This window comes from Erigeron canadensis, chromosome 9 (assembly GCF_010389155.1).
Source record: "Erigeron canadensis isolate Cc75 chromosome 9, C_canadensis_v1, whole genome shotgun sequence".
Classification (NCBI taxonomy): domain Eukaryota; kingdom Viridiplantae; phylum Streptophyta; class Magnoliopsida; order Asterales; family Asteraceae; genus Erigeron; species Erigeron canadensis.
In genome coordinates, this window is record NC_057769.1 from 16,717,806 (window position 1) to 16,729,648 (window position 11,843).

At 34.5% G+C, this 11,843-nt stretch overlaps 1 protein-coding gene across 7 annotated transcripts; it reads right to left on the reverse strand.

Moving 5' to 3' along the window:
- Window positions 1–201: 201 nt before the first annotated feature.
- Window positions 202–11,608, reverse strand: LOC122583035. 7 transcript variants are annotated; one of them, XM_043755474.1, is made up of 10 exons: window positions 11,501–11,608; window positions 10,846–10,908; window positions 9,124–9,194; window positions 7,074–7,186; window positions 6,608–6,683; window positions 6,276–6,403; window positions 4,583–4,692; window positions 1,822–1,940; window positions 1,627–1,748; window positions 1,059–1,493 (listed from the first exon to the last, which is right to left on the reverse strand). In XM_043755474.1, the coding sequence occupies exons 7-10, from the start codon at window positions 4,689–4,691 to the stop codon at window positions 1,178–1,180; spliced, it is 666 nt and encodes a 221-aa protein (XP_043611409.1). In that variant the 5' UTR covers window position 4,692; window positions 6,276–6,403; window positions 6,608–6,683; window positions 7,074–7,186; window positions 9,124–9,194; window positions 10,846–10,908; window positions 11,501–11,608; the 3' UTR covers window positions 1,059–1,177. The 7 variants fall into 7 exon arrangements, with proteins under 7 accessions (XP_043611407.1, XP_043611406.1, XP_043611409.1 ...); XM_043755473.1 differs by lacking the exon at window positions 9,124–9,194; XM_043755476.1 differs by lacking the exons at window positions 7,074–7,186; window positions 9,124–9,194.
- Window positions 11,609–11,843: the final 235 nt, after the last annotated feature.

An 11,843-nucleotide genomic window follows, 5' to 3' on the forward strand; every position in this document is an offset into this window, starting at 1 on the left:
TTTTAGGTTCGATCCCCACTTGGCACAAAAATAACTCATTTTAAGGTACCCATTACTAATGAAGCCTAGACACACATGTGAAGTTTAAATACGCCGGTTCGATCCTTCGGGGTGCCCAGATCATATGGGGATTAGAATAAAGGTATTGTACCAGTATCATATAGCTTATACAGGGTAAGTCGATGGGTATCCAAATTGTGATACCGGGCAAAGGTTCCCTCCATTACCCTTCTTTTTTTTTTTTTCATAATGTTTGCTTCAACACACAAGTTTATACGAAAGAACTCCCGACTACTTGTATAAATGGCACTATTGCTCCAAGCCTATAACAACAGATGCATTATAGTGATTACACAAAAGAAGGGAACACAGATGACTAGTCATTATATAAGGTCCAAGCGGCATAAGACTGTACTAATCAGAATCACATTCAAAAGTCAAAACACCAACTATAGGTACTATATATCAAAACAACTCCAATACTTGCTACATTGCCAAAAGGTTAAAAAATTCTCTCCATTGGAGTTTTATTTGCACAGTTTATATTCATATACAAACAAGGACTTTTAATAGTTGTCATAAATAACTGCAAAAATAAGCAAGGAATTAAGAAAGGAAAAATACCAGGATCTTTTAGGAAAAAATTTGTAATGAACGCATACATACTCTCTTGCATTGGTAGCCAATAAAAATTCCAATTATAAGCTACCAACATAACTTAAGTTGATTCCTCAGAGGACTAGTAGTGATCAAGCTTTTTATATTGAACGCAAGACCTATTAATGGTGATCACGAAGTTTCAGTTTTCCAAAGAAATGATTTAACCACTGATACGAACTCATCCAATAATAGGCTTGTATTAAGGGATAAGATAGTTATAGAATCCCTCTAAGAAGCTAACTCAAAAGAGTAGGGGACACCTAGACTTGTAAATCATCAAACAATCTAATACTTGGCCGATGTGGGATCATAAATCTCACACATTACAAGTACTAATATTGCCCAAAAGTATTAGTTAAGAGCATATCCATATAGAGGATTTAGTCTGACCATGTGTGTACAAGAAAATAAATAGTACCATGCATCATCAACAGATATGATCGCGGAGTAAAAAGAAAGCGATTAGTTACCAGCTATTTGTTTCATCAAAAACATTACCTCATGGAAGTGAAAGATCCTAGTTTGTTGATGAAACATGGATTGTTTTATCCCATAATTGAAGATCAATTGCAGGGGACTCCACGATGAGAGACTGAAGTTGTCCATAATAACTATGTAGAACACTGCCCTCTAATTTGTTTTCTTCACCAGGCAAAATGCTTTCTTCATCACCACCTGTGATCCTTCTTTTAGAGAGGTCATCAGCAAACAACTTTAGTGCATCTTCGGTCGACAATTTATCGACAGATTCATACAAGTCATGGAACTTGGTACTTGTTTCCTGTGATTCAATGACCCTCTCTCTTAATTCAACAGGAACACAATCCAGAGCTCTATACCAAGTAGCACAAAAACAATGAAATAAAAAGGTTAAACTTCAATAGGGTCCGCATTTCAATTTTATAAACTGTGTTCCCACATCTTAGTTAAAAGAATGAAATAATAATAATACTAAAAAAAACTTACCCTGTAACACCTCTAACAAGACCCCAATTATAACCAAAAATTACAGATTCCTTGAATCCAACATTGAAACCTATTTGTGCTGAAGCTTCTTTTCCCGCTATTAGGCCATCACGGTATCCAATCTATTGAATAATCAAGATTAAGTTACAATGTGATATATCAGTGTATATATTGATTATTTTGACTCGAGGGTACCGCGTTGAATTGGTTTTTTCTTCTTTGCCATTCCCTGTCTAGGTCTGAGGATAAATCAGATTTGATATCTGAACCATTCCATGATGATTCATCTTCACACCACTCTTCATCCCCTCCATCTGAAATGAAACAGTTGATCAAACGGGATTTAAGGTATTATTTACAGTCAACATCTGATTATTTAGTGAGTCCATTCTGTAGGGCTCATTAGTACAATAGACTGTACATATAATGACACATAACAAAAGAGAATACCAAAGGATATATATTATCTAAAAACTGACATGAATGTTATGACAAAAACTTAACCAAAAACACCAAAGTTTCATTTTACTGTTTTTAGTTAAACACATGACTCAATTTATCTTCGCACTAGAATTCTTGACATCTAGAACAATACAGAAAGAACTTTAAACACTCGTAAAAACAAGTAGACAACACAAAATTTCAACTATTACACTTCTAAATTGGCTGAAACACCAATTAAATATGAACAATCAGTAATTTAACTTGCAACCTTTACATACACTAAAACAGAGTGTTTAGAAGGCACTTGTCAACTCCTTATACATCCATCTTATTTCGTTGACATAGAGACTGCGCATACATATCTGTCTAATACATCATTTTCATTCACTAGCATAAGGTTTGTTTTTTTAGTAAATATATATTTTCTATTTGATACCAATTTTCATGTAGCTTTCGTCACACTGGTCCAATGACCCTTGGGTATTTTGTTCATATATTTCGGTTTTTATGGTTTATAGATATAAGGAGAGGTATTCATAATTCATGATGTGGACATGTGAAGGATGCCTAGAATTTCATGAATAAAAACTGAATTCAACAGAGCTGTTCTTTGTATGTACGCTTGATCTTCCTTGCTAGCTAGCAGGAGCATCAGAGCCAAGACATTCCTGTAGACCTCTAGACCCTGTGTGGTTGTTGGTGTATGGTACCTATAACTAATGTTCAACTGATGGAAATGTATAAAGAAGTTTCTTCACGCCTAGATTGCCACAATGAGGCAATCAAGCAGATTTAAACGAGTGTATCAGACCTCAAGTTTCATAATATGGAACTGACCGAAGGAACATAAATTCAACTAAACACTTACGGAAAGAATGTGATTAAGGAGCCAGAAACTTAGTTGGTCTATATACAAAGTGATCAGCTACAACCTACGGGGGGCGATGAGGCAGAGTCAAGCAAGCCCCTTAACACACCAGGATAGCAGATGGTTAATCGGATGAACAAAACGGATCCCTTCGTTAGATCGTGATGCGTCGAAGGATTGGTATTGCAAGTACAATCAGTTATTTGAATTTTATAGTACCCTAGTAAAGATCTGGTTAATTTCTATCCAATATGACAGGGCTTCCTGTTGGGATGGAAGGGAAAACGCTTAGTTGGTAAGTTGGAAGACATTATTCAAGGAAATCCGGGAACAATTTGCTGCAGGAATTGTCTTCAAGCCATTGATCAAACTCAGAACCCTCAAATTGACCACTTCTGCAAATGATTCCAATTCCCAAATCAATGTTGTGTGAAATCAAGTAGTCATACCTACAATCTATTATTTGACCTGTACATTGGTGGTCTCCCTATCGAGATTAGCAAGGAGTAAAGGGTGCGTATTTGCGCCCTTGAGGTCTAGATTCTAGAACCTCCCAAAGATCCAAACAGCCTAAAGTTCCTCCGAATATAGCCCTTAACTCATCTACACGCCACCCAAGCCAACTGAGCCAAATGCTTGTGATCTGCTTGAAATTCGATGAAACTTGCACGTGTTACTTACAAAAGGCCAAAAGATATGTCGATGAAGGTTCAATTTGTGATTCATGAGGATGAGGTTCAACTTAAATTTACTAATCATTAGATGTGACAGAGGGAGTGAAGTGGTTCACTGTACATCTACACACAAGAACTTAAAAAAGTTGAAGTTTGATATGGACTGAACTAGTACTCGTACCATTTATGCCGTGACTGCGTGTATATGTGATAATATATATAACTAAGACTCAATTTAAATAATACACATGTTTTGGTTCTAAGCTTCGATTGGTATCTGGTACTTGCAGTCCTCTATTCCTCATGGGCTCATGGCCTCCTCTAAACAGGGTATTAGATTTATTTTATTCTCAATACATCGAATATTTGTAATTAAAACCAATGAGCCTAGTGGTAGGAGGCCTGAAATTTTCATAGGAAACCAGAAATCCCCGTCAATAAACACATTGCCAAGGAAGCAGCAATTGGAATACTGAATTTTCAAAAGAGAACAGGGTTTAGACCCTCACTGGATAAAACACAGTGCAAGACCCATCGAATAGTCACAAGAATATGGAAATTTCAGAAGACAGCAGGGTCCGGGACCTCCCTGGGTTAACACCTACAGTTAACCAGGAATTAGTCTAGGAAACAACCACAAGAATACCGGTTAGAATGCGTACGTTAGAGCTGAAGGCTCAACTCTCCCCAGGTAGCCCCAAAGAAGAATCCCTCTACATTTACATTCCATCAAATAGTTGCAACTAAAACCAAATAAAAGTCTACAACATTTCAAATAAATAAAGATTTTAAAGCTCTAACCTAGATTAAAAACAAAACGAGTTTTTTCGTGTGTCAAAAAGAAACTCATTTCTGTCACAACAGATAAATGGTTTTCAAGTATTGCCATCTATCTGTGATACTAACTCATTCCAAGCATGCAATGTCTAAATTATAAAAAAGAAAAATAGTGGAAGCAAGGGACTTATACCTAGTGAATGGGATTGCTCAACATTGGTACTTGATGTTTGACCAAATTCTGGTTTTGGTCTTTGAATGTCGGAGTAGAGTTCATCAGCAATACTTTTCTGCATCGGCATCCTGTGAAATAGTTTCTCAGTTGTCATATTTTCTACTCAAAGTCTCAAACTAACAATATAACCATACATAATGAATACTCGTTCACACTGAATCTTAAACGTGTACAGCCTAATTTTTGGCAAGCAAAATAAGAGATACTAACATAGCATTAATATCAAGTTACGTAAATAACAAACAAATAAACATTAATTTCAAGCAAGTCATATTGAGTGTCTCATAGAACTTCAACGGATTTGTTTAGTAATGAAGATTGAAACTTTTTTGTATCATGAATTGATTGGTTCTTATAATAGTGTATTAGTGTGGTAAATCAATTATCAAAAAAATTGTCAAACTACATTCTGCAACCCGAATTGATTTTTGGGTTAGTAAGCTAAATTATACATTTCTTGGTGGTTAGTTTTACCCAAGTTAGAACTAAACGCTTATGTCTACGGGACCTCTAAAAAGGGAAAGCCTCCCACTATCTATCTTCTGTATATATACAACTTTATGAATATAATAAAGACTAATATGAATGGTAATAATGGTAGCCCATAAAAATAGGAAGCAGATAAATTACCTTACCTTGGACTAAACTGGGTGAGCACCGGAGGATGAAGTTCTTTTAAAACAATAACACAAAAACCTAATAATTTATTATTATTATTAATTGCAGGGAGGGCAGGGGAGGGGTGACTACGGTATCAACTCCCCGATGATCGCACGAAGATGTTCTCCTTTCTTGTGGCACCGCAAGTTAGGGGGTGTTTGTTATTGCGATTATAAAACAAAATCTTCTTTTTCAAAATAGATTATGCGTTTTCAAAACGTTCAAAAGCATGCAGGTACGTGCTTCTCCAAACTACGTTTTCATAGCCGATAATCACTTTTTCATACAAACACTTTTTTAGATTATTTGCGTTTTACAAACGTAATAATCAGATAATTACTTTATAACGCAATCCCAAACACCCTCTTAGTTGGTGAATAGATTAGAGAGACTTGTTGACAGTGATATTGGTAAGCTTTGACTTTCTATCAAATTTGTTGACCTTGGAAATTAAATAACACTAAATTCTGGGAATTTTAATTCACTTTTGGCTTGAGCTCGACTAGTAGAGTGTTCAAACATTATGTTCACCCTCAACCTCTAATAACTAGCTTAATATCCAATCGGTGACCGCATAAAAAAATAAATTGATGGATACATCATGTATTGCAAAAAATATAAGTCAAATTATTAGAAAATATATTGTGAAAGAAGAAAAAAAAAAAAGCATTTAGTTTAATCGTAAAAATGAATATTTAGTTTTGTCCATCTAACGGTAACGAAGTATGGCTTAAGATATATGTATTATCTAATAGTGAACCCTCTTTATAAAATTCATTTCGGATTCTTGTACAAAGATAGTGAAACAGTAAGTTATGGCTTAATCCATCCATCCATCCATCCAGAAATTTTAGGATCAATACTTCCAATGGAGCATTTAATTGGTTTGTCCACTATATATTGGGAATTCGTTCATCAGAAATCCCAAAATAACAACTTGATACTACACATAAAACGGAAACAAAATTGAGAAAAATCTGAGTATAAATACCTGAACTTAAGGAGGATTTTGAGCAGCAGCTTTTATAGGGTTTTTGGAGCAGGGGAGTTCTACTTCTTACCTTTAAACTATCACCGTTCTTACGGTATATTTTAAACCCTGATGTGGACCAACCAGACCTAGAAGAAGAAAAAGAAAAGAGATGGGGCAGATGAAGAAGAACGGGGAGAATAATTTCAGAGTAAGAAAGAGGAGGAAAAAGAAAGTACACGTGTAAATGTATTAGTAGTTGTTGTTAGCTACGGTAATCTACTCACAAGACCAACCTACTTTCTGCTTATAACTCTAGCAATGTGAATAAAGTAACAAAGTAATAAACTTACACTGGGTGAAATGCAACGGAGTTTACTGGTTATACTATATCTCTTCCCGGCTCCTGCTTTTGATTTCCAATGATACCTGAAAATACACGTATAATGAGAGCTTTTCTTGAATATTTACCTTTAAAGGGGAACATTATTAGTTGATCAGAGGTGTTTGAAATCTTTAAAATTACAGTTTTCTAATGCATAAATTGCGATTTGATTTTAACAATTACGCACTCTGTTGAAAGATTTCCCAAATTTCAAGAAACGCAATTACTCAATTATACAACTACGCAATAAACACAAGCTTGATTTCCTTCTACATCAGTAATTACACAATCAGTTTTTCACTTAGGCATTTTCACAAACAGGTGGTGTGCAAATCGTAAGTAAGCAAACACTTTAACCTTAACTAATCAATTAACTAATTATGCATAATGAGATATACAACTATGAGTCGGAAACGGAAAAGGGGTTCCATTACCAAGCAGAAATTTTAGGATCAATACTTCCAATGGAATGAAACAACAGACCAAACTAATTATGCATAATCATTCCATGATGGTTCATCTTCACACCACTTTTCATCCTCGCCATCTGGAATGAAACAACAGACCAAACAGCTTTAGGCATTTGTCATTTTAATTTTTAGCTGTAAACGCTTAAAACTTTTACTAAGAACAAAGTAGGAAACATTTAAGAAATAATGTTAAATATTCACAGTGAGTACCGATTGCAGATATTTTCAGTAGGGACTTGGCGTCACAGAAGGAGACAAAGACAAGTATAGTTATAGTCTACTCAGACATATGTTAGTTTGGATACCCTTCTTTAAACATGCTACTCGTCCTCACATCTCATCAAATGCTTAACTCTACTACATTCGTCACATATTTTGTAACACTAATCTTGAGATAGCATAAAGGCCAAAATGTCTTTCTAGTGTCCTGGACTTGCCTAACCAGGTTTTAGTATCCTGAACTACAAAGGTGTGGATGTTATCCTAAACTTGGAAAAAACAGTTAACTTAAGACCTTGACCCGTCTAGCTCGGCCACTTGAGATCACGTGACTTACCAGAATCCGCCACAACTTATTCCCGTCAAAAAACATCTCAGATTGAATATCACCTCTATCCCTAGGTATAGAATGAAAACTGTAGGAGGGAGTGAGGATGAATAATCCTTATCGATGTGTAGTTGTGGTATAGAGATTGCGCTGTTAGATGGTGATAACCCAACTACTAAAGATTCATTAAAATCTATTTAAAGCCTTAAAGCTGTGTTTTAATGCTTTGAAACTTTAAATTAGAGAGAGTTTTTTCAACTTTTCGTAGTCATGTTTTCTTGCAGGCCAAATGTTATTTTGAATGGCTGATTGTGGATATGACCAATGTGATACAACAATGGGTTCTTTTGTCAAAAAGAGACCAGTTGATATAATTGGTGAAATCGAAGACAAACAGTGCAAGAAAAGAAGATTTTGTGGCTTATTATGGTGTTAGTGTTTGGTTTGTTGCATATGATTTGTGGGATGATAATTGTACCATAAACATGCACCACAAGTAATGCAATGCAAAAGGATGATTCGAATTGTCCTTTGCTACAATAGTATTATGTGTAACAACGAACATTCTGTTCGAGAAGATATATATAATTGTTGATGAAGATGTTATGAATAAATTGCTACTCCTATGGTTTTAAATGCAAAAGGAAAGGTCTATAATTCATCCGCTGCGATCAGTAACCCTAATTTAGGTGCATAAGAAAAACATTCTGCAAGATTGCAATCAATGGGTCTAAAACCAACCAGAGTTTTTTTTTTTGAAGTTAGCGTTTTATAAACGATTTCAAAGCACACACTTCTAGGCATATGCTTCAAAGTCAAATATAAAGTAACTTAAGATCAAGTATTGACTATTAAGTACTATCGAGATTCAAGACCAACTTCAAACAAAACTACTCAGGTGTAGCACTAATATTTGCAGCCATGAAAAAGAGCTCTTATAGGCAGCAGAATTCGATTACCCAGCTGAAATATGTGGACTTGCCGATACAGACCAAAGCAACAACGAAACCTTGACTTATAAACCCCGAAAACCCATGTAAAGTACAGTAGAATGATAAAAGGACTTGTCTACACATAAGAAAATAGAGAAAATGCTTTCTCATTACATAAACGGGCACATCGTACAATTAAGTAATCAACCACATTCTGAATTCAATCAAGTGAAAAATGACATTTTTTGTGTGTGACGAATTAAGTAATTAACCAGAGTCAAGGCTTGATAATGAATCATTAATGTAAAGTTTAGGGTACCAAAATACATTATGGGGCCTAGTGAAAGAGATTGGTAGGTTTTCAGACTATCATAATGTGCAGCAAGATATAAAAAGCTTACCGGGTGGTCCTAGTGGAAGAGAAAACCTAACCTGAATCGATTTTTGAGGCAATACACACAAATCCAACTAAACAAGGAAGAATTTGGAAATAAATTAGTGCTTTGCTGAATTAATGAAAAGGTCAGTAATTTACCGCTGGGTGGGACGGGCACGGAGAAAGGGGCGCAGGATGAAGATAAACAAACTTTCAAAACCTTATAAACCCTGAATCGAAAATCCTATGAGTGTTTTAGTTCCCAAAAAATAGTCTAAATCTAATATCTAATATCTAACTAGGAATACTACCCGCGCGTTGCGGCGGGACAATGTAAATGAAGGAACTTTAGTCGCGATCTTTTCTGAGTAGACTACAAAATGAGTCCATTTTTTAGACTATAAAAATGAGTGACTTTCCCTTTCAACCAAATTCTTCATATACAAAACGTTGCCTATAGACATTTACAACCATTCCAAACTACAACTCACAACCTTTACTACGTAGGAAAACATCTACAATGAAAGACCATATGTATACATAAGATCTTTTCATATGTAACAAAAGGTAACAATCAATAGATTTGGACCTAGCCATTTGAAAATAAAAACAAAAGGTAACAATCAATAGATTTGGACCTAGCCATTTGAAAATAAAAACTGCCAGAAGACATGAACTCAACTATAGGGTTCAAATTTCCAAAAGTAAAGCCTGTTTTGAAGACTCATAAAGTTGCAGGTCACATGGTTTACTCAAAAGGTGGACTACCGGGTCAATTGCTCATTTGATCCAAAGTTAAACCTGCATGTCTTTAACTGGCAACATAAGTTGGAGCATTCTTTTGTTATACATTTTAGCATATGTACAATGCATGACACCAATTAGAATGTTGTTGAAGTTAGATCACAACAAAAAGATATGTCTCGTAGTCTGATTCTGTATTCCAAAAGTGTTGTCATTTGCTTGCAAGGTCCTATGGTTTTGGTGTTTTGCTTGCTCGCTTTTTACCCGGTGTAAAAGTGCAGAATAGTTAGTATGGTTCTATCATGTTTGTAGATACAATTTGTAAATGGTGTTTTATTTTTGTAGATAGTAACCTGTAAGGTTTTTACAATGTGTACGTGTTACTTATACAGTATGAAACTATGAATTAAGTATAATTTTTACCTTACTTATACATATGGGTGTTACTTATACAGTATCAATCAAGTCTTTTCAGTAAGGTAAACCCGATAAACTTACTCCACATCAAGAGAACTTGAAGTAAATCTTGCGATAATTAGCATAATTTAAGCAAAAAAAAAAATATTTGGCTCAAAAATTTACAATCTTTTTAACACCCAAAAATCAAAGACCAAAAGAGATCAAAAGTTTACTTCAATGTAAGAATTAGATGGGTTTTAGTATATGCTAAGTACTTTTAGTATTTTACCTCTCTACATATACATATGCATAGATGTATATAATTTTGACAATTTATTGGTTAACCAATGGTTTATAAAGGGATCCTATAACATGACATTCTTATGTCTGAAACAGAAATAACAGGTTTATATGTTACTTAAGCGGTTTTTGAAGCATATGGTATCTACTAATAAGAATAGACACTCATATATATACACATACATTATATACTGATAAACTTTTTATGAAAGCTTAAGGCCACAAACCGAAACCATAAAGCTTTTGGCAAATGGTAAAAATTTTGTGTTTTATAAAAATGTATACTTCTGAATGAAGAAAGAAAGAAAAAAATATACCAGGCAGATAATTTTCCTTTAACTTCCAACCTATCGTTTACAATTTTTCATAGTATAATAGAATACTCGTAGTGAAAATGAACAACGATTGATATAAGTTAGTGTAGCAACAGAAACTCACTTGTCCACCAGAGTTGAGTACCACGGTCTTCACACCCCTGCTGATACCGAATTCTTTCCGCACCTATATAAGTGTAAAACATAATAAACAAACGAATGTTTAGTCTCAAGGGCGGGTACTTTGGTAGCGATAGCTTTCAACAACATTATATCAGTCCACACTCCACATAACTCTTGGCGTGGTGTCCTCACCGCTAAAGTTACATCAAACACATCTCTAATAGCAGGTACTCTAGAAAAAAGTTTGTCATTGAAATCGGTAATCATATATTCATATTCAATACATCATTAAGAATTGAAAAGGCAAAATAGTGGATTAGTGCTGCAATAAGCACGTGACCATCATTGCAATCCGATCATGTATTGAGTATATCATTCCATTTTTTCTTAATAAAAAATGTTAGCTTATTATCAAAATCGAAAAAAGAAAATTTTATAGATCTAAACATTTGTTTTCTCAAATGCTACTAAGATAATTGAAACAATTGTGTATTTAAGGAATAAAAAATAAATAAAAATCAAATGCCCGATTTGAAGATCGTTTGAAAGTATGTAGTTCTTTTCAGGTCTTAAAAAAATTAAAGAACTTAGTAAATGGAAATCCATTGAAAATCATATGAACAAACTTCAAGATGAAAGTAAAAAATAGTAATTACCTTGAAATTGAATTAGATAGATGAAGATCATACAGCTATTAGAAGCCTAGGGGAATCAAGATGGAGAACAACTGAGATAAGGAATTACGTAGGGAAGTCTGAGTTTGCGAAAAAAGAAAAATAGAAAGAAGAAGGTAGGGAAGTCTCAACTCTGGAAAGCAGGTATTGTACCGCATGCATAAATTATTGTAAAAAGTAAGTTGATTTTTAGTATACGAGCATAGTATCCGCGCGTTGCAGCGGAATTTTATAACTATTTTTGTGGATGAACACATTGGTTACATAATGTATCAAACATATAGATTATGAGATTCTGTCTATTGTTTTAAAACCATATCAAAAG